This window comes from Equus caballus, chromosome 19 (assembly GCF_041296265.1).
Source record: "Equus caballus isolate H_3958 breed thoroughbred chromosome 19, TB-T2T, whole genome shotgun sequence".
Lineage (NCBI taxonomy): Eukaryota > Metazoa > Chordata > Mammalia > Perissodactyla > Equidae > Equus > Equus caballus.
The window spans coordinates 70138496-70162505 of record NC_091702.1 but is presented as its reverse complement, the minus strand read 5'-3'; the positions used below and the strand labels follow the sequence as shown (position 1 = coordinate 70162505).

The 24010-nt window shown below is 36.6% G+C and overlaps 1 protein-coding gene and 1 long non-coding RNA gene across 2 annotated transcripts in view; both read right to left on the bottom strand.

Annotated features, from left to right (window-relative positions):
- Nucleotides 1–24010, bottom strand: part of PROS1 (protein S) — a 67333-nt gene that overhangs the window by 31855 nt on the left and 11468 nt on the right. The window contains exons 2-3 of the mRNA XM_023624000.2: nucleotides 9072–9229; nucleotides 6330–6354 (exon numbers count right to left, since the gene is read on the bottom strand). Of these exons, the coding sequence (XP_023479768.1) occupies nucleotides 6330–6354; nucleotides 9072–9229 (183 nt within the window). The remainder of the gene's footprint in view (nucleotides 1–6329; nucleotides 6355–9071; nucleotides 9230–24010) is intronic.
- On the bottom strand, nucleotides 14090–23025 carry LOC138919013 (uncharacterized). The gene is made up of 2 exons (XR_011428914.1): nucleotides 22894–23025; nucleotides 14090–14181 (listed from the first exon to the last, which is right to left on the bottom strand). It is a non-coding gene; the product is annotated as an uncharacterized lncRNA (long non-coding RNA).

The window sequence follows — 24010 nt, the reverse complement described above, 5'->3', positions numbered from 1 at the left end:
AGTGTCAGCTCAGGGCCAATTTTCCTCACACACACAAAAAAATTTCTTTGGAATGGGTATCCAGGGGTTTCCAGAACTGTAGGATCATTAGATAGGTATGTACTTAGTGTCTCTCCAGAGGCACATTTCCACCAGCAGAGCATAAGAATTTCTATGTCTTGGCTTCCTAATTGTTGCCAGAATAGGTAATGAAGTGATATATTGTTTTTCTGATTTCTAGTGACAGGGAGCATATCTTCATGTCACATAAAAAATTGGGGGGTTTGTTCCTCTGAAAATTTTCTTTATTATTTTTAAACTGTTTTTCTATTGGTACTTATTGTTCATGTAGGTTTGCAGAAATTCAAACATTTATAAATCTCTCTCGTTTTGTTATCTGTCTCTTAACCTTATTTTTATGTCTGTCTTTTAAGAGAAGCTCTTAATTTTGTTGTAATCAAATTTACCAATTATTTTGCCTTATGGTTTGTGCATTTGCAGGTTTTTTTCCATGCCATTGATCACAAAAATATTTTCCCATATTTTTTCTTTAATTTCATAGTTTTACCTTGAAATTTCGGTCTTTATTCCACCTAGAATTCATCTTTATGTTGGGTGGTAGTTAGAAACCCAGATTTATTTTTCTGATTATAGTTAGCCAGTCCTCCCAACTTCATCTCCTCAGCAATTCATGGTGATTTGTGGTGTCATCTTTATCAAATATTAGGTTTCCATATATACATGAGTCTACCCCTAAACTCTTTATGTTCACTAGTCAACATGTTCTTTTGACAATATCATACGGATTTCTTTCTATAGTTTTGTAGCATTAATATTTGATGAGGTGTGTCTTCCTTTTGCATTTTTTAAGGTTTATTTAGGCATGTGTGGACTTTTATTCCATGATTTAAACACTAAAGTGAACTTACTGAATTCCTTTTAAAAAATCCAGCTGGAATTTTAAACAGGATTGCTTTGAATATATAGATTAATTTGAGAAGTGATCTCCTTATGCCATCACTCAATTCAAGATCATGAAATATCTTTCCATGATTTCAGTTCATCTTCTATATCCTTAGAGTTTTAAAATTTTCTCTATAGAGATGTTATGTAGTCTTAAGATATTTTAGATATTTTATGGGATTTGCTATTACTAATGGTATTATCTTTCATTTTCTACTAAAATATTGTTTGTACAAAGAACTATCACTGATTTTTATAGGATAGTCTTAGAATCATCTAAAAGCTTTTATGTGCTCTAATGCTTTGTCTATGGAGTCTAGTTTTTCTAGGTAGATCATCGTATCAATTACAGATAATGATAGTCATATTTTGCCTCATGACCTACACAATTCTTACTTGTTTTTCTTTCCTTATTGCATTGGCTGTAACCTCCAGTGCTTCTCTTCTTGTTCTCAATCATAAAGAGACTGTATCTAAAGTTTATCCATTAAGTATGTTTACTATAGGTTTTATTTTTCTTCCTTTCTTTCTTCCCTCCTTTCTTCCTTCTCCTTCCTTCTCCTTCCTCTCTCTCTCCCTCCATCTCTCCCTCCCTCCCTCCCTCCCTTCCTTCCTTTCTTCCTTTTCCTCTTTCTTTCTCTCATGTTGGGTGCATATTATTAGCATAACCATACATGCCAACTTGCCCAGGACAGTCCTATTTTATTCTTTTTTACTTGGCACTTATCTAGTATAGTATTAGTACTGGACAAAAGTGTTAAAATTTGGAAGATAAATTATTTGGTTATTCTACACATAATCATTACCAAGCTCAGAAAGTTCTCTTATAATCAGTTTGCCAAACGTTTTTACCACAATTAAATGTTGGACTTTATCAACTTCTTTTTCTGTATGAACTAAGATAACAATATGCTATTTATGTGGAGAATTACTCTGATAGATTTTCTGATGCTAAACCATCCTTGAATTTCTGGAATAAGCCCTACATTATCATAATATATTATTTTAATATACTTTAGATTAGACTGAATATCATTTTATTTAAAATTACTTCATAAATAAAAAGGAATTATGTTTTTATTTCCTTGCGTTGTTCTCATTTGGTTTTAGAATCAGGATTATATCAGACTTTTTCATAATAAGTTCACAGCATAGAGTCTTTTTCTATTTTCTATGACAACTTTAAAGAGAGAATTTAACAATTTCTTTAAATTTGGAAGAGATCATCTGTAAAGCACCTGGGTCTGGATTTGGGGGAAAATACAGAGAAGCGGGCTTTAATCAAGGTTTTGGCTTGTTTAGTACTTATTTGTATACCCAAGTTCTGTATTTCCTCCCTTGAAATTACAGATGTTTTATATTTTTCTAAGAATGTATCCATTTTATCATTTCCAAACATATTTTGGTATAGCTGTTTGTAATATTTTATGATTATCTTTTGTCATATTTTGTGATTATATTTTATTTTATGATTACCTTTATTTTACGATTATAAATACAAACCATGTTGGGTTTATAGTATTTCCCCCTTTTTATCCTATACTTTGTATTTTGGCATTTCCTCTTCCCATTTTTTCTTTTTCCTTGATTATTATTGCCAGAGGCCAGTCTAATCTACCAACCTTTTCAAAGACTGAGATTTTGCTTTTGTTAATCCTCTCTTTTGTTTTCTATTTAACTTACTTCTATTGCTATTTTTGTTACTTCCTTATTTCTTATAACTCAGTGTTTGCTCTATTATACTTTTAAAAAATAGTCTTGATTTGAATGCTTAGATCATTTTTTAAATACTCGTGTCTGTCGTCTTACTGCTGCCTCAGCAGTCAGCACCTCAATCCCCACACGCACCAGGTCAGGCCAGCCTTCAATCTGCCACAGTTCCTCATATTTCTTGTTTTTCATTTTATTTTGTTACTATTAGTGCCTGGAATGCTATAATTTCTCTTGAGGTGATTCCAAGAGAAGGAGTCAGCAGTCTGTGCTAATTCACCAATTTGGCAAGATCTAGAAACTAAAAATTATTTCTAAAGTTTATACTTAGGCTCAGAATTTAGCATTCTTCCCAAGAAGTTTCTCTCTCATTAATAGCATCATCCAATGTATCAGATGATATTTTAAAGGTTTATATAGATAATAGAGATATTTATTCTATTTTCTAAGGAAAAGAACACAACTTAAAAAATTACATTTATATAATGAAATCCAAAGTATTTCTGTCCAAATTCCATGTTTTCAATGCAGAACATGGGACATGTGGATAGACTGAAGTGCTTTCTGAACTCCTGAAACTCTAAATCTAAATATTGTCCAGAAAGTATGGGTTAGTTAGTGGTCTGCTTCCTTGGGTGTCCTCACCTCGCTGTAAGGAGCTCCATGCAGGAGCTGTGGTAATTAGTGAAGTTACTGTTAGGCTTACCAGCGGCAGGATTATAAAGGTTTGTGGGGGTTTTTTTTCCAATTAGGGCCACTGGACTACAGAATATACAAATCAAAGACAGAAAAGTTTAACTTATGTAGAATATTTCTTTTCTGTTTTCAATAGGGGAGTTCATTGCATATGCCTATATATAAATAAACTAAAATGTAAAATTTAAATAAAAAGTAATTAAAAGTATTTTTTGTTTCACAATATAGGTCAGTTAAATAATAATACTTTACTTTTGAGGAAAGTCTTATGCAGTAAGAAGTCTATCTACATAAATACACTTACTTGTTATTCCCAACAGCTTGAAGTTAGAAAATACAGTTATAGTGTATATTTAAATACAGAACTTGAAAAATTAAATAACTTGCTTAACCTGATACTAACTTAACAGAACTAAACAGTAGAAATGTTTAGTTCTGGGCCTAGAACCCACGTCTTATTTATTTATTTTTTAGTACTTGGTTTTTCTACCATGCTTCCAAATAAGATAGGCAAAGAGAAAAGAAAGTTGGGTGGCTGGACTGGCCTGGTGGTGTAGTGGTTATGTTCGTGTGCTCTGCTTTGGTGGTCCAGAGTTCACAGGCCCAGATCCCAGGCTCAGACCTAGCACCGCTCATCATGCCATGCTGTGGTGGCATCCAACATAAAATAAAGGAAGATTGCCACAGATGTCAGCTCAGCAACAATCTTCCTCAAGCAAACAGAGGAAGACTGGCAACAGATGTTAGTTCCTCAGGGCCAATCTTTGTCACCAAAAAGAAATAAAAAAAGAAAGAAAGTTGGGTGGAGCCAGAAAAGAGTAAGTTGAGAGGGATAAAAGAGAAAAAGAAAAACATCTTATCTAAGTAACTTCCCCAAAACACATAATGTAGTATTAAAATGATATTTATCTTTATCCAAATGTACTCTGTGATCAAAGGTCTATATCTTCTAGAGTAATGAAGCCTGCAGAAACACAGCTTCATTACATAGACCTAGGAAACAAGGATTAATATTATATTTTTTAATGCACCTTATAATTTTTAAGATTCAAATAGTCTATTTTTATTATAAAATATTCTAACTCCTACCTAAAATAATCTTGATATTGTATCTTGTCTCCACTTTAACAATGCAAACGCTTAGTTTTTGCTTATAAAGTGAGTCATGTATAACTTTACAAAAAAAAGAGATGTTTTTCATGGATGCACATCAATATCCCACTTTCCTTTTAAGATACGGCAGCTTAAAGCTTTAGAAAATCTTGTTGCATTTTCATAAATAGAGACAAATAATATTGCTACACAATTTTTATAGTATCCTCTTTCCAAATTCAAATGAAATTGTTTAAGTCTGTTATTCAGAGCTGGAAAAAGGAAGGAGAGAAAGAGAATGGGAATCAAGGAGAAGTCAGGGAAGAAAAACCAAGAGAATGAGCATGAAATATTTTATGAGAGCTATGGAAACATCGCCGAATTTTATTTCTTGTTAGAAACTTGGTAGGTAACTTGCTACTACCCACATGACAAATGAAAAAACTGTGGCTCATAAAGGTTAAATAATTCTAAGACTTTTCAGGAGATAAATGTTAGATTGGAGATAAAAAGAAATTATAGTAAATCAACTGGAAAACACCCAGCAGCCTACAGAACAGAAATGGGTCACGACACAGAGTTCTAAAGAGAGACATCACTGAACTGACGTCCTGTGGCAGATGAGAGGGTGAAACGAGACGCAGCAGATTACAGTTGGTCTCCTTGGCTCAGGATGTGCCACACAAATAAGATTCACATTCTCGTGGACACTCAAAAACTAGAAGAGTAACCACTTCAGGAGCTATGAAAAACAGCACTTTGTTCTAAAAGTGTCTTTTCCCAAATAATGTTGGGCTCCTGTCTTGTTAACTGTCCTGAAGGGCTAATATAAATACATACCATCATTTCAATGTGAGGCTCCCCAGAAGGAGGGGAAGGGATAAACATTCCCTTATCTACACACGGTCCCTGGTGTCTCAGCATGGGTACTCAGACACAAAACAAGAACAAACAAAAGTCACAACCTAAACTATCAGTAAATACTGAAATTTCAAGAGAAATGAGGGTTTAATATAAATAGTCATTTGCAAAATTGTATTAACAATTTTAAGCTGCATAGTTATTAATGTATATCAGAGTGCATTTCTACTTTTTTCTTCAAGTAAATCTTGCTTGATTGGAGCCTCAAGTTGGCTAGGATGAGAGTAGGGTGAAAACATGCACAGATGGGACTATTCTGAGCCTAAAAGGGGAGGGAGAGCACATCTCTCCGGGCTGGACCCAGAGAGCATCCCAAGAGAAGGAGGTGTACAAATTACACTCCGCTTTTATTGTCCGGAAATGCTGACAACTCTCCCAAGAAAAATTAATAAAATATTTCTATATTTGCTTAAGGCAAACTGAAGTTTATCTTTAATAGACGTTTAGTTGAAATCATCTAATCTATCTGGGTGTAGAAATGCTATTTCACTCCTTGAGAGTCCAGAACTGTATCCAAAAGCAAAGCTTAGGTAGGATATTGCAGAGAATGATGAAATGGTGTTGCAAAGAGAGGACATTTAAATAATTATTACTTATGTCATAAGCTCTGGGCAGTACAGAGATCTTTGCTCTCATTAAAAGACTACCTGTGAAAACTCACATACTTATAAAGAATGTTCTAGTACCTAAATATAACTTTGCATCAGCCCAATGACTCTTTATGAGAAAGGCACAAGAACATAAAAGACCAAAAGTCAAAATGCCACATGGTAATTAAAGAACCATTCCAAATTTGTCTACATGGCTTTTAATAAAAGGACAGTAAAACTGCGTATAGAATGTGATCTTCCGCCCGCGGCTCATGAACTTGTTTTGAACGGAATGCACACAGGTGGAGGGTGAGACTTGGTCATATCTAAGTTCCATTCCATTTCTGAGATTATATGACTGAGAGCCTTTGAACTTACCTAAATATTTTGGATAAAAATATTCCTAGAAAGAAAGAAAATAAAAATATATCTTAGCAAACTTAAATTTCACTATAGAGTTAAAATTTAATTTTAAAATGTGTTTTTATATTAAAGATACAAATAAATTACATATAACTTTCATTTTCAATTATAATATAGCATTTTTCTATAGTAAAATATACCAGAAGTAGATAACTAATAACATTAAGTCAACAAGATGCTTAGGCTTAAAGCAATATTGATCAATTAAATCATGTTTCAAAAGCTTTTAATCTGAAAACAGGTTCTATTGAAAATGTTAAATGTAATCACATATGCCCCCTTTTGGTAAATCCTTTAATTTTTCCATAATGATTACAGACCCATTTGATAAATTTCATGTCATACTGATTACACAAACTAGATTCAATGTTGAATAATAATGACATAATTTGAACTGAATTAAAGCGGACATTTATCTTTTAGTATCTTACATACATGTAATACCTTACTTGTAAATTGATTATGTACCAAAAGTTTCCCTGCAAATCAGTAATCTGGACTAAGGAATGTACTTTACCAAAAGGAGAAAAATGTTAAAAATGATTTCTGATGATAAGGTTCACAGGCTAGTTCACAAAAGTCTTCTTAAGCCATAATACATCTAATGTGCAGCATTATTAGCACAAGAACACCACATGAGAAACCAGTGTTTCTACACAAAAACATACTCAAGTACAGAACATAACTTCATCCAATACACAGTTAAAGTGCTCACTCTTTCCTCCTCTCACACATAAACCTACCTATCTACTAGTTAATAAGGATGGGATCTCCCACCAAGTAATTCAGGCAGAGGTGTTGTCTTCTACAGAACAAAAGCCAAGAGCGTAAGCAACAACAAATGTGTTCAAAAGGAGAGGGTGTGATGGTGAAAGGAATATGTTAGAGACAATGGGAAGGGAAGAAATGGGTAGAGATGGAAGATGTGGACTGGGGTATTAGGGATGTGGACGGGGAGAGGCTGGGTCAGGACAGAAAGTGAGAAGCAGTAACAAATTTCTTTTTCATGTCTTCCATTTCTTCCTTACTCTCCCTATCATCTCAGTCTCTTCTGTCAATAACATCATTGTCAGAATGAGTGCAGGAAAGGAAGCACATCAATGAGTTTCTCTTTCCCACTCTTTCCTTCCTCTCTATGCCTTCTGCCTCACTCCTCATTTGCTAATTTGAGGCTGAGCTCTAAGAACTTGGGTACAGTGTTAGAAATACATACTCAAGTAGCTATGGGTGATACAGTAATATGATGTCTTGGGCATGCAGGTTTGCCTTAAAATGTTCCAACAAAACAAAGCAAAAATTTGGAGTGGGTGGGGTACAGAATAGGCAAAACAAGAATGGCAGATTGTTGATAACTGTTGAGGGGAGGTAGGCATATTGGAGTTCATTATTTTGTTCTACTTTGGGATGTATTTTCAGTTCTCATAATAAAAAGAAATGTGTGCGTTTTTTTTGTGTGTGCATGTGTGTATGTGTATTTGTTTCCTACACAATGAACACTCATATATTGTGTGGAATAAAATATTTTTGTCTTGTCAATTGTTTATGCACAAAAAGCAACAAAACTAAGAGGGAAACATTTTGATTCAATCCCAGAGAGTATTAAAAACAAATCTTTGGGTACCTTGGGAAAAATTCCCTTTGAACCTATTAGAGTAGGTGGAGATACAAGGATTAAAGAGCATCCCAGAGAACACAGGTCTCACTGTCTTGGGCAAGTTCTCTGAGTACAGACAAATGGTTCCTGCTCACTCTCTCCCAACTAGTCTCACGTCCCGGGAGCCACGGCGGAGATAAGGGAGGTACTTTGCACGTTTTCTCCCTCATCTCCTTTTGGTTACACAGTTCACCTCAGGGAAAATATCTGAGGTAACCTGAAGGTTATCAAACTGGAATTCTCAAGGTCATCCTCACCCTAATTCTTAGAGGCACTATTTATACTCCTGCTATCCACAGGACATGTTACAGAACATCCTTCTCTAGGAAAATTAGGGGATTATACAAAAGGTCTAGGGGTCCTCTATTTCTGGATTATATTTAGGAGTCTTTATGATTAGATTCTTCTAGACTAACTTGGAAAAATTTCTACATGAAAGATATAAATTCTAACCCCAGGGGTTGTGGATGATATGAAATGGGCTCTGGAAACTCCCCAAGGGTTTATGGAATAATTTATACTGAGAGAACACAGTACTGTAAAGAATTCTTCAGTAAGCATTCACTGAGTGCCTATTACGTGCCAAGCTCTGGATTAGAGGGTCTATTTTCTAAAGCCTGGTTAAAAACGCCAAAGGAGAGATTTAAGGAAGGATAGCGATAACAATGCAATCACACACACATGTGCGCACACGCACACACTATACTCGGGATGTCTCCCCCTCCACCCAATACTAACAAATTCTGGTTGCAAGAAAGTAATTATAAACTCTTGAGGTCAATACCATTTTCTGACAATTAGGTATAATTGAATTGTATTTTGGTCAGAGCACATTGCTTTTGGAGAGAGTGTCCTCCTAACAAGCCCACTTTCTTTTGAAGGTACTTCCTCCTGAAAGGCTTCAGTGGTCACATGTGGAAGGTGATAGACTCCTTCACTAACTTTAAAAAGGAACACAAGGGAACAGAGACTCAAGCTGGAAATGTCCCATCTGTAACTGTATGTCTAGGTATGCTAACTTACTAGTTTTCATGAATTCTTACCGTTTCAGGGATATTTTCGAAGATCTCCCTGGCTTCTTCTTTATTGCACAGTTCTTCAATGCATTCTCTTTCAAGATTACCCTTTTTGGTTTCTTCAAGAATAGAATTTGCACGGCGTTTCCTAACCAGGACTTGTGAAGCATGTTGCTTTGACAAAACTAAAGGAAAAATAAGTTTATATGAATAAATCTTTCATTTCTCCACCTATATTATTCTACTAAACAATGATGATTAAAATCATTTTCTGCCTGTGAATTGTATGACCTTTAAAATCAGTACGGTTGAACTGAGAAAAAATGCAGATACGTAAGCTCTTCAGTTCACAAATCAGAGCAGGTTGCTGTGCACCTACAGAACGTGTATAATGACCTACACAAATTACTCAAGCCTGTGCTTGAGGTCCAAGTACCAGACGGTATTTAATGTTTCCCATATCATGACCACATTGAAAAAGCATCATGCTACAACAGCCACATCAGCCGTGGCCACACCATCTTTAAAGCCAGAGTAACAAACTCTTTCAATTTTAACGGGAAACTTGCATGGTCTCTGTGGAGACAGAGATCCAGTCAGCTATTTAAAAGATGTCTGATAGGGTAAAACACTTGATTATTCATACAAACAAGAGAATAAAAACTCATGGAAAAAGGAAGACTTTGTGCAAAGTACAAAAAATAGAAGGCAAAGAGAAAAACATCGGTAACTTCAACTACATAAAAAATTTTAAACAGTTGAAGAACAGCAACAAAAATAACATGACAAATTTCAACATCAAGCAACAGATTGGAGGAAAATATCTGCATCATATAGAATAGAAAAAATTACATCCAGAAGTTATAAGCAACTTTTGCAAATTAAAAAAAGCAAACAATAAGCCAACTGATACAGGAATATATGCAAGATTAAATACAAAATGATTTAAATAGTATAAACAAAATGTAAGCAAAAACATACAAAGAAAATCATATAAACTACAGAAAAATAATTTAAATGAGCAATAAAAATGTGAAAAGATGTTCAATGCAAACTTTAAAAAATAATTAGATTTTTGCCTATTAGATTTAGAAAAATTTAAAAGACTGATAATATCAACTTTGATGAGGGCAAAGGGAAACTGTATTCTTGTACATTGGTGATAGGAATTTAACTGGTAAGCATCATTGGAAGGTACTTCGGTAATATCTGAAAATTTAAAGCACATTTACTATTCAGTTCAACAATTCTGCTTCCAACTATGTCCTACACATATGCACCTGTGCTGGAAAGGGCATGTATAGAATGTTTATTGACAGATTGTTCATAATATGAAAAAATTAGAAACAACCTAAATAACTATCAAGAAGGAAATGGAAAAATAAGCTATAATACATCCGTACTGTGTAATGATATGCAGCTATTAAAAGGAAAGAAGATGCTCTTGTACTGAAGATGTCCAAGACATATTATTAAGTTTAAAAACACAAATTGTGGAATGCACACCTATAGCATAATCCTATGTACATCAGCCATACTTGTAGATCTGTAAATACCATGTGGACAAACACACAGAAAAGAGTTTAGAAAGACCCTCAAACTACTGATTGCAATTATATTTGAAGAATGGAGAGTATGAAGTTTTGGTTTATTATTTCAGTAAGTGAATAGAATACTGTTTTTCTTACCTTTTTTAATATAATTTATTTAATTGTAAGTTTATGTAATTTAATCGTTTTAAACAGCTATGCTTAACAGCTGGCTCACAAAATTCCTGAAAATTTAACAACTGGCCTGTGTGAGCCAGTATAAGCTGACTCCAGCACACCACTGCAAAATTTACCATTTTCTACTCAGGAAAGTAATATGGCTGCATTGCAGGAAATTTGGAAAACACAGAAACACACAAAGAAAAAGTCACCCATACCAGTGTTTTTTAATTGGAATTTTTTTTTATTGGAAATTTTAAAAGCACAAATAAAATCTACAAAAAATTTTTTTAATTCTGATTTTAACCACAAGTGATTCTTTCACTAAGATGATGAGCAAATAATATAAACAGCTAAATTTATTTTTCTGTTATTTCTCTTATTACCTGGTAAATAATAAGAGATAAATACTCAAAAGCTGACAATACAAGGAAGAAAAGGAAAAGCAAAAGGACTAATTAATCAACAATCATCATAATTATTAGTTGAATAATTGAACAACTTTCAACAGTGAAGTAAGTAGTGTTACTTTATTTCTCTTACTTGCCAAAACAGAAGTTTAAATGTGATGACTAAGTAAATAAACTGTTTGGGTTACATTTTTAACCCAACCTGACCATTTTTATCACTATTCATTAAGATAAAGATTAAATCAAGGCTGTGTGTCTAAAAGACACCATTCTGTGAGCACACTGCCCGCCAAGCATATTACTGACGGGTAAACGGCAGCCCATGTGAACGAGTCTGACATGGGCGATTATCTCTTCATCTGAAGTAGTTTTAAGCTATTTTACAATAAACATAGCAAAAACGTGGCTCTTCTGAACTTCAAAGCAAATATATTAGTCTTTCTGGGAAAACAATGACACTTTCTTTGAAAGATGAATACATTGATGCAATAACAAAAAATCAAGGTCAAATGCACTTAGAAACAAACCATAAACACCACTCTTTGGCATTTGTTCCTCACAGAATATTAAGTTTTGGACTTGAGAGTTTAATACTGATATTTAAGCATACCTCCTTCCCTATAAAGGCCCCCACTGCAGGCCACAGACCAGGTGTAATAACATACGCTAGATTCATGTTTGTGAAAGGGGAAGTTCTCAACTGTCCAGGGAGAACAAGGCAGTGGTTTAAAGGAAAGCCCACATGAATTTATAAAACTAGAAGGAAACATACTAACTGCCATCATTTCAGAGATGATGAGACTCAGGTAAAGAGCATGCAAGATGTTTGCCTTAAGTTACAAAGCTAATAGGCAGCAAAAGTCCGACAGATCACAGGCATCCCAATGCTCAGACACGTGATTACCACCTGCTGCTGCTCAGAAACAGGCACAAGTCCCATTGACTCCATTGACAAGAGGAATGTTAAAAAGAATTGTTACACCTGTGACCTAAAGGATCCTGATGCTAACAATAAAATAATTTTGTCTAAATTTGAAAGTTTACGTTTTATTTCATCTAGGTTCAACTCAATAATGCTTTAAATTGGCATGGTGCTTAATAATTTTTAAAGTGTATTTTAATTATTTCATTTTATTCTCACATAAATCATGAAATAAACTACAGGACAGAATTATCACCCCCATTTTCCTGTTGAAGAAATTGAAGCTGAGAGAGGTTACAAGATGTACCCAAGGTCATAGAGCTAGGAAGTGGTGCTAATGGGACAGGAATTTAAATATATCCACCTTCCTAGAAGGTGTCTCTTCTGTGTATTCTCCACCAAATGCCCACAATGCACTTGGTTTATAGAAGAAATTATGTGATTATGGAGTGGACAAGTTTGATGTCTTAAATAAAACATGTACTACCCTTTATAAAATAAACCAATCCATCTAACAGAGTGTGCTTTCACAAGAGTCTACTACACCTTGTCAAAAAGTTACAAACATATCACAGATCCAAATTAAGAACTACATGGCTGTAGGATGAGACAAAAACGTGGTTAGAAGGGCTTTTACCAGCTGGATCAAAGTTGATCTGCCCAAAGCATCCACCCTGCTGGCCTGCAGGAAGGTCTAAAAAGCTCCATTACTGATCATACTAATACCCACGGCACCCAAGCACCTGAATGCTGTTTTTGCACTATCGCCTTTAATCCTCATCACAACTGTTCTAAATAGATAGTAATTTTCCCATTTCAATCATGAACAAACTAAAACACAGGGAAGTGGAATCAATTTTACCAAATTCACACAACTGAGAGCAGAGCCAAGCCTGCCTCCAAATCTGAGCCCTTTTTGCATTACCACACTGCCTCTAATTGTGTCTTTCCCTTCTTTGGATTAAGAACTTTCACAAGAAAGTCCTTGTTAAAACTCAAGTATGTTGCTTGAAAAGTGTTACATTCAGATTCAAAATTTCAGGCTATGACGTTTAGTTATAAAACATTCAAGATGAGAAGTATGACTGAATCTACTTGAATTTGTAACTTATCTGAGTCATCCCCTCAAAATAGTGACCACAGCAGGTTGAACAATTATTATGCCAATAACATAACTATTGTTCAAACAATAACTGGAATTCTCTTGAAAATGTCTTCACGGCCTTCACATGTTCCCTTCAATATTTTCTATGGAGGAAAATCTTTGTTTTTGTGCATAAATTTGATTGTCTTACCTCCAAAAAAGTAATTTATTGTTATTGGTCTTAATTTAAGCACCTGTAATAAGGACAGTGGGGTAGTGGGGTTAGCATCGCCTCTGCTCATAGGACAATTCCCCCACTGTCCAATTCAGTTCCGCCGTGGTCAAGGAGAGGTCCTTTCCTCAGGCCCCGTTCTGCACTTAGGTATCCAAGCTTGCTACCTTCTGTTCAGGGTGGGCATGACCACAGATCTGCAGGTCAGTCAGGTGAGGGTGAGGTTGCAGATGGAGGAGGTCCCAGCTTTATGGCAGCTCGTGCTCTGAATCTCTTCCATTCTGCTCTCCTGTCCTTTGCAAAGATGGTTCTCATCTCATAGATTCCTCCCTCCAAAAGCTCATTTCATTTTCAGTTCTGCTTTCTGCTCTCCTATTCCCTATGCCCTTCGTATCTGGCATCACAAGAATGAAAAACTGCCCCTAAAAGAATGTGTCTGAGAAGAGAACCTTTGGCTAGCATTTGGTTTGGCAGAGTGTTTGAATCTTTGTTTCTCCTTCAGTGTGGGATGGAGTTGGGGACAATGGCTTTCAATGTACAAACAGAACAACTAGATAATATTTTGAGATATAATTGTGCCTCATATGTCTCTACTGTTGAAATGGCATGTTTTCCATGAAAGCCTGAGAAAAAAGAATTGCATGCCATATAGGAAAACCTTTAGTTAATAATGATGGGAAACCATACAGCCAGAAATAACAAATTTTATTTAAAATAATCACATATTGGGAGTGACGTCAGCATCATGGTGGAGTGAGCTCTTCCTTTAGACTCTTCCCCCTAAGATAGAATGAAATGGACATTCATAAACCAACAGAGGACATTCATATAACACAATAGATGTCTGAGAGACCCACACAGCCATATGTGTGAAGGTGAGGGTGCTGCAACAGCCTCCCACCCTCGGGAGGCAATGGAAGGAGGTAAGGGGATCTTCTCTCCCTCCTGAGTGGCGGCAATCTAGGGCACGAGACCTCATGCAGCAGCCAGTGTGCAAATCTGGGGGGGGGGGGCGGTGAAAGGGCAGCCCTCTGCAGGAACACCTTCACTCTCAGAGTTGCTTCCCACCCCGTGGGAATGCTCCACACCGAGGCAGCTAAGCAATAACAGAGGGATTCACACCAAGCCAAGCAGCCAAGGTGGGCAGATAGCAAGTGCAGAGCAGGAGCACCTAGGATCGCAAAAGCAAAAGAAAGCACCCCTTTCCTCCCTTCCACCTGGCACACCAGCTCAGCCAGCCAGAGCAGGGGACTCCCGCAAGAGTACCTGCAGGCCTATATGTGTAAACCAGTAGCAGCCAGTGGGCAAACGCACACAGGCACTGTCAGTACAGCTTCCAACAGACAGGCACATCTGCCAGGGGTCACACATGACTCAGAATACACAGATCCTGCTCCCCCCCACCATGGTGGTGGGTGGAGTATGCAACCAGATACTACCACCATGCGATGGCACAAGTCCACCCCATCAAACAGCAGGAAGAGGTATATCAACTCTCCAGACCAGAAGGAAAATGACAAGCATCCAGAAATCAATGCTGAAGTCACAGAAATTTACAATCTAAATGACAGAGAATTCAAAATAGTTATAAAAAGGAAATTCAATGAGCCATAAGAAAACTCAGAAAGACAGTTCAATGAAATCATGAATAGAATTAATGGACAGACGGAATTCTTCACAAAAGAGATTGAAACTATGGAAAAACAACAGAAATGTTGGAGATGAAAAACACAATGAATAAGACAAAGAAAAATCTGGAACCCTTTAATAGTAGAGCTGATATTATGGAGGACAGAATGAGCAATTCAGAGCACAGAAATATAGAAATGGTTCAGTTGGAGGGGGAAAGAGAACTCAAACTAAAAAGAAATGAAGAAATTCTCCCAGAAATATCTGACTCGATTAGGAAATGCAACATAAAGATTATAGGTATTCCAGAGGGAGAAAAGAGGGAGAGAGAGTAGAGAACTTGTTCAAGGAAATGATAGCTGAGAACTTCCCAAACCTGGGGAAAGAGGTGGAATTACATGTAAATGAAGCCAATAGAACTCCTAATTACATCAATGTAAAAAGACCTTCTCCAAGACATATATAAGTAACACTGGCAAAAGTCAATGACAAAGAAAAAATATTAAGGGCAGCAAGGCAGAAGAAAATAACCTACAAAGGAACTCCTATCAGGCTTTCAGTGGATTTCACAGCAGAAACTTTACAGGCTAGGAGAAGGAGAATGATATACTCAAAATTCTGAAAGAACAAAAATTTCAGCCAAGAATACTCCAACCAGTGAAAATACCCTTCAGCTATGATGGAGAAATAAAAGCTTTCCCAGACAAACAAAAGCTGGGTGAGTTCATTGCCACAAGACCCTCCCCTACAAGAAATGACCAAGAAGGCCCTCATACCGGGGGAAAAAAAAAGAGTTAACAAAGCCTAGAGTAAGGAGATAAACAGACAGACACAATCAGAAAATTATAGCTCTCTATCAGAAGAGGTTAGCAAACACTTAATTATAACATTAAAAATAAAGGTAAGGAAAACATCAAAAATAACTATAAACACTTAATTTCAATCACAAACTCACAACATAAAATAGAATAAGCTGTGACAACAAATAACTTAGACAGGGAAGAGGAAAGGGATGGAACCTGAGTAGACTAAGGAAATAAGAGGCTAACCAAAAATGGACTATCACATCTATAAGATCTTTTATACAAACCTCACAGTAACCACTAAACAAAAAATCAGAACAAAGACAAACATGATAAATACTGAGAAAACCATCATAGAGAACCACCAAACTGAATTGGCAGGTGGAAATACACAGGACAAGAAACAAGGGAAATACAGAACAACTGGAAAACAAGAGATAAAATGGCAGTATTAAGCCCTCATATATCAATAATCACTCTAAATGTAAATGGACTGAATTCTTCAATCAAAAGACAGAGTGGCTGGACAGATTAAAAAACAAAAACCAACAATATGCTGCCTCCAGGAAACACATCTCAGCTCTAAGGACAAACAGGCTCAGAGTGAAGGGATGGAAGATGATACTTAAGCTAATGGCAAACATAAGAAAGCAGGTTTTGCCATACTTACATCAGACAAAGTATACTTCAAGATACAAAAGACAATGAGAGACAAAGAGGAGAAGTATATAATGATGAAAAGGACACTCCACCAAGAGGACATAACACTTATGACTATATTTGCATCTAACAGGAGCACCAAAGTACATAAAGCAACTATTAGCAAAGCTAAAGGGAGAGATTAACAGCAACACAGTAACAGTAGGGGACCTCAACACCCCACTCACATCAATGGATAGATCATCCAGACAAAAAGTCAACAAGGAAATAGCAGAATTAAATGAAAAATGAGACCAGATGGACTTAATAGACATATATAGAACATTCCATCGAAAAACAGCAGAATACACATTTTTCTCAAGGCACATGGCACCTTCTCAAAGACAGACCATATTTTGGGAAACAAGGCAAGCCTCTAAATTTAAGAAGATTAAAATAATCTCAAGCAACTTTTACGACCATAATGATATGAAACTAGAAGTCAACTACAAGGAAAAAGATGGGAAAGTGACAAACACGTGGAGACTAAACAACATGCTACTGAACAACCAATGGATCAATGAAGAAATTAAAGGAGAAATAAAAAAAATCTGGAGACAAATGAAAATGAAAATACACCATAGCAACTCATATGGGATGCAGCAAAAGCGATCCTAAGAGGGAAATTCATAGCAAAACAGGCCCACCTTAGCAACAAGAAACATCTCAAATACATAATCTTAAACTACACTTAACAAAACTAGAAAAAGAAGAACAAACAAACCCAAAAGTCAGCAGAAGGAGGGAAATAATAAAAACTAAAGCAGAAATAAATGAAATAGAAATTAAAAAAAACAGTATAAAGGATCATTGAAACTAAGCTGGTTCTTTGAGAAGATCAACAAAATTGACGAACCCTTAGCCAGACTCACTAAGATAAAAGAAAGAAGGCTCAAATAAATAAAATTAGAAATGAATGAGGAGAAGTTACAAAGGATACCACAGAAATACAAAGGATTAAAAGAGCATACTATGAAAAACTATATGCCAACAAATTGGACAATCTAGAAGAAATGTATAAATTCTTAGATTCATACAACCTCCCAAAACATATCAAGAAGAAATACAGAATCTGAATAGACCAAACACAAGTAAACAGATTGAAACAGTAATAAAAAACCTGCCAAAAAATAAAAGTCCAAGACCAGATTGCTTCTCTGGAGATTCTTTTGTTTTTTCTTTTTGAGGAAGATTAGCCCTGAAATAACATCTGCTGCCAATCCTCCTCTTTTTTTTTTTGCTGAGGAAGGCTGGCCCTGAGCTAACATCCGTGCAAATCTTCTTCTACTTTTTTATATGTGAGACACCTACCACAGCATGGCTTGCCAAGCGGTTCCATGTCCACACCCGGGATCTGAACCGGCGAACCCCAGGTCACCGAAGCGGAACATGCGCACTTAACTGCTGCACTACCAAGCTGGCCCCTTCTCTGGAGATTTCTACCAAACATTCAAAGAAGATTTAACACCTATCATTCTCAAACTATTGCAAAAATTTAAGAAGACGGAACACTTCCTAACACATTCTATGAGGCCAACATCACCCTTACAAGGACAACACAAAGAAAGAAAATTACAGGCCAATGTCACCGATGAAGAAAGATGCAAAAATGCTCAACAAAATATTAGCAAACTGAATAGAGCAACACATTAAAAAGATCCTACACCATGATCAAGTGGGATTTATACCAAGGACACAGGGATGGTTCAACATCCACAAATCAATCAATGTGATACATCACACCACCAAAATGAGGAATAAAAAACACATGGTCATCTCAATAGATGCAGAGAAAGCATTTAACAAGATCCAACATCTATTTATAATAAAAACTCTCAATAAAATGGGTATAGAAAGAAGATACCTCAACATCATAAGGTCATATATGGCAAACCTGCAGCCAACATCATACTCAATGGGGAAAAACTGAAAGCCACGCCTCTGAGAACAGGAACAAGACAAGGGTGCCCATTCTCACCACTCTTATTCAACATAGTACTGGAGGTTTTGGTCAGAGCAATTATGGAAGAAAAAGGAATAAAAAGAATCCAAATAGGAAATGAAGAAGTGAAACTCTTGCTGTTTGCAGATGACATGATTTTACATACAGAAAACCCAAAAGAATCCATTGGAAAACTATGAGAAATAATCAACAACTACAGCAAAGTTGCAGGGTACAAAATCAACTTACAAAAATCAGTTGCATTTCTATACTCTAATAATGAACTAACAGAAAGAGAACTCAAGAATATAATCACATTTACAATCACAACAAAAAGAATAAAATATCTAGGAAATTTAACCAAGGAGGTGAAAGACCTATACAATGTAAACTATAAGACATTACTGAAAGAAACTGATGATGACATAAAGAAATAGAATGAAATTCCATGCATGTGTATTGGGAAGATAAACATAGTTAAAATGTCCATACCACCTAAAGCAATCTACAGATTCAATGCAATCCCAATAAGAATCCCAATAACATTCTTCATAGAAATAGAACAAAGAATCCTAAAACTCCTATGGAGCAACAAAAGACCTCGAATAGCTAAAGCAATCCTGAAAAGAAAGAACAAAACTGGAGGCATCACAATCTCTGACTCCAGAATATATTACAAAGCTATAGTGATCAAAACGGTATGGCAGTGGTACAAAAACAGGCACACAGATCAATGGAACAGAACTGAAAGCCAAGTAATAAAACCGCACATCTACGGACAGCTAATCTTCAGCAAAGGAGACAAGAACATACAAAGGAGAAAGGAAAGTCTCTTCAATAAATGGTGCTGGGAAAACTAGACAGGCACGTGCAAAAGAATGAAGGTAGACCATTATCTTTCGCCATACACAAAAATCAACTCAAAATGGATTAAAGACTTGAATGTAAGACCTGAAACCATAAAACTCCTAGAAGAAAATACATGCAGTACACTCTTTGACATCTGTCTTAGCAGGATCTTTTTGGATACCATGTCTACTTGGGCAAGGGAAACAAAAGACAAAATATACAAATGGGACTACATCAGACTGAAGAGCTTCTGCAAGGCAATGGAAACCATCAACAAAACAAAAAGACAACCCACCAACTGGAAGAAAATATTTGCAAATCACATACCTGACAAGGGGTTAATTTCCAAAATACATAAAGAACTCACACAACTCAATAACAAAAGAAGAAACAACTCTATCAAAAAATGGGCAGAGGATATGAATAGACATTTTTCCAAAGAAGATACACAGATGGCCAACAGGCACATGAAAAGATGTTCAACATCACTAATCATTAGGGAAATGCAAATCAAAACTACAATGAGATATCACCTTACACCTGTCAGAATGGTTATAATCACCAAGACATAAAACAACAAACGTTGGAGAGAACGTGGAGAAAAGGGAACCCTCATCCACTGCTGGTGGGGATGCAAACTGGTGCAGCTACTATGGAAAATAGTACGGAGATTTCTCAAAAAATTAAAAATAGAAATACTATATGACCCAGCTATCCCACTACTGAGTATTTATCCAAAGAACATAAATTCAACAATTCAGAGACTTATGCACCCCTCTGTTCACTTCAGCATTATTTACAATAGCCAAGACATGGAAGCAACCCAAGTGCCCATCGACTGATGATTGGATAAAGAAGATGTGGTATATTCACGTGCTCTGCTTCCGAGGCCCAGGGTTCGCAGGTTTGGATCCCCGGCGCAGACCTACACACCACCCATCAAGCCATGCTGCGGTGCCATCCCACATACAAAACAGAAGAAGACACACAGATGTTAGCTCACTGACAATCTTTCTTAAGCAAAAAGAGGAAGACCGGCAACAGATGTCAGCCCAGGGCCAACCATACACACACACACACACACACACACACACACACAAAATAAATAAATAAATAAATAAATAAATAAATAACAAAAGACGTGGTATGTTTATACACACACACACAATGGAATACTACTCAGCCATAAAATAAGACAAAATCATCCCATTTACAACAACATGGATGAATCTTGAGGGTATTATGCTAAGCGAAATAAGCCAGACAAAGACAAACACAATTTTGATTTCACTCATATATGGAAGATAAACAAACACACAGACAAAGAGAACAGATTAGTGGTTACCAGAGGGGAAGAGGGTTGAGGGGTGGGCATAAGCAGTAAAGAGGCACGTATATATAGTGACTGAAAATAATAATGTACAACTGAAATTTCATAATTTTATAAACTATTATTACTTCAATTTAAAAAATTAAATTAAAATATAATCACATTAACAAACTGCAAAATCTATCATTTTTAAATAAAGATTTCTATCACAGAACATTTCTAATTGAGGAGGGATATTAAAAAATGTCAGGGCAAGGACTAAAAAACACCTAAACACAGACTTTTAATTAGGCATTCTTCAGCCTATATAATTATTTCTAACTTTCAGAAAAGCTTGTGTTAGCTTTCAGAAAGAAATGATATGTCTATATGTATGTTATTCTTCAATTTTCTTTAGGTTTTGCATTTTTTTTTAAAGGGAGTTATACTTGCTTTTCTCTAAATTTCGCATTTTGTTTCATATTGAGGACTATGCTACTGGGCAACTGATTCTTCTCGTACTATAATGTTAAGGGTTAGAAAAACGTTAAAAAATATTCTCTAAAGATGAATTATACCCCTGTCTTTCAAGAGGAGTGAGCAAGAAACAGGATGATGAGAAATACTTTAAGAGAGTCAAAGATCATAAGAGACAGGCCTAGATAAGGATTTGAATCTGGTAGAGAAAAGGAGGAAACAATCTTTGACTTCTATGTTGCACATATAAAGGTGAGTTCTAAAACATTTGGATTAGAAGGGGTGAGGGCTGGCGTTTATCTAGAAATAGGAAGGCCACTGGTGGCATTTTAAAAATGTGACCATTGACCCCTATTCTGGAACAGATCAATGAATGAGTAGGGAAACAACACCTGAACTCTGCAGCCACAACAGAAGTGAAGTGGACCTCTCTTTACTCCAAAATTTAATTACACGTTTAATTTACAGCCCCTAGTCCAGAAAAAAAGAAAAGAATAAATCAAACCCTATGGCATTGTCTCCCCAAGATTAAAACCTTTGATTTTGCCATAGATAGAGAAAGTGGTACGTTTTAGTTATTCCTTCCAAAACAACAAATACTTCTACCCAAAAGACAGCAACAGGCAGCTTATTACCCAGAAAATCTCCCTTGACGATTTCTTTTGTTTGACTTGTTTGCTCTTGGTGAGTGATAAACTAAGATATTTGAAGGGACCCAGAGTTCAGACTTTGGCAAAGCATGAAGAGGAATTCTCTGCAGCCCTCTTTTCTTCTCTTGACCTCGCACTGCAAACCGGCCATACTCCCCGAGGGAGGCCACGGCGGGAGACACGCAGCCAGCTCTCCCTGCCTTTTTATCTCCTGCCACACTAGAAGACCAAAACACCATCTGACCTTACATCATGTACCAGAGGTTACAGCACAGGAAATGCTTTGTGTTTGTTCTGTTTGACCTATTTTGTCAGGATGGCATCAATTAATATTATTAGTTCACTGGCCTATGTGTGTACTTATGTTTGGAAAAGCAACAGGCAAACTGTTCCTGGATATTTTTTAAGGCAGTGATGAAAGAGTTGGCCTTACTCTGCAATATCCCGCTTCCTACAGTCTCCCCCAGATCTCTCCAGTCAGCAACTCTGAAGTGTTCTCAGAGGCTCAGAGAGACTCTAGATCTCAATGGCTTACCTGTAGACTCTTAGGATATTACCTATTTTTTTTTGGTGAGGAAGATTGGCCCTGACCTAACATCTGTTGCCAATCCTTCTCTGCTTGAAGAAGACTGGCCCTGAGCGGACATCTGTGCCCATCTTCCTCTATTTTGTATGCGGGACACTGCTACAGCATGGCTTGATGAGCTGTGTAGGTTCGCAGCAAGATCTGAACCTGCAGACCCTGGGCCACAGACGTGGAGTGTGCAAACTTAACCACTTGGCCACCGGGCTGGCACCATGGATATTACTTTTTTTATTTTTAAAGCACTGATGTGGAATTGAGATTATTTGGAATACTGGTATAGCATCGAGTAGGTGTTTATAACTCAATACCATTTCTGCAAGCCTCTCAGAATTCCCTGTTGACTTTCTAAAAGGCTATAAGACACAGTCTAAATAACAATGGTAAAAAATGATAACTTATCAAGGAAAGGAGAGAAAATGATGAGGATAAGGAGTCAGGGAAAAGAAGGAGAATAAGACAATAATGAGGAAAGGTACATTTAACATATAGAAACTCAGGCCCATTTAAAAAAAAAAAAAAGCAGCCAGAGACAAAGGAAAAGAACCTACCTTTCACCTTCCATAAACAGCAAAAAACATAAAATGAGCATTGCATTCTACTTGACAAGGTCCTGCAGACCCAGTGTTTGTGCCCCCCGCCCCCACAAAGTCACATCTTGAAGCAGTAATCCCTGTATGGCTGTCCTTGGAAACCAGCCTCCAAGGAAATCACTAAGATTAAATGAGGTCATAAAAGTGGGGCCCTGACCCCACAGAATTAGTGTCCTTACAAGAAGAGAACTAGGGAGTTCGCGCTCTCTCTTCCTCCACACGCATGGGCACCAAGGAAAGGCCACATGAGGACCCAGTGAGAGAGGACGGTCTGTGACGGGGGAAGAGAGTCCTCGAGACTGCATTGGCCAGAACCTTGATCTCGCACATTCCAGCCTCCAGAACTGTGGGAAAATAAATTTCTCCTGTTGAAGCCACGTGGTCTGTGGTCTTTTGTTAGAGCAGTCTGAGCTGACTAACACACAAGGCAAGGAGGTTAGTGACTATTTCCAGCTGCTCTTTAAAGACATGGGAAGTGGTGTTTATGGCTGATGATGTCAGAGAGCATTTATCTCTTCCTCCTCCAAGACTGCATTAAAATGATACTAAGAGAGTTTTTCAAAAGAGTAACTTACAACACTAGAGAGAATGGAAAAGGTCATTGTTACATAAGTGATTTCAACAAATTCTCAAAGCTGGAAACTAATCAAAACCCATTGATGGATAAAACAAAGGAGAGGAAGCCTTGACCCATAACACACACAGAGATGTGACAGAAGTAAGAACTCTTTTTCCTTTTGGAAATAAGAAGCCCCAGAAAGACTCTACTACAGCATTATCAGCAGAGTGAGAGAAAGGCACCCAGAAGCACGGGGATTGATGTGAAAGTCCAGTGGCATCAGTTTCCCAGTACATCCCAAAGTACATGAAGTGGTACACTCAGAGTGGACCCAGTCAACATTATTTGTATACATGAATTGACTAATAAACATATACAGAGCTACCTGCTAACTCTCTCATTTAGAAGAAAGACTAGCAGGAAACCAGATCGATATGTACAACAGCAGCAGAAACCCACACAAGTCGCATAAAACCAACCCAGTACTGTTGCTTAAATATGAAGAGACAATAAAGA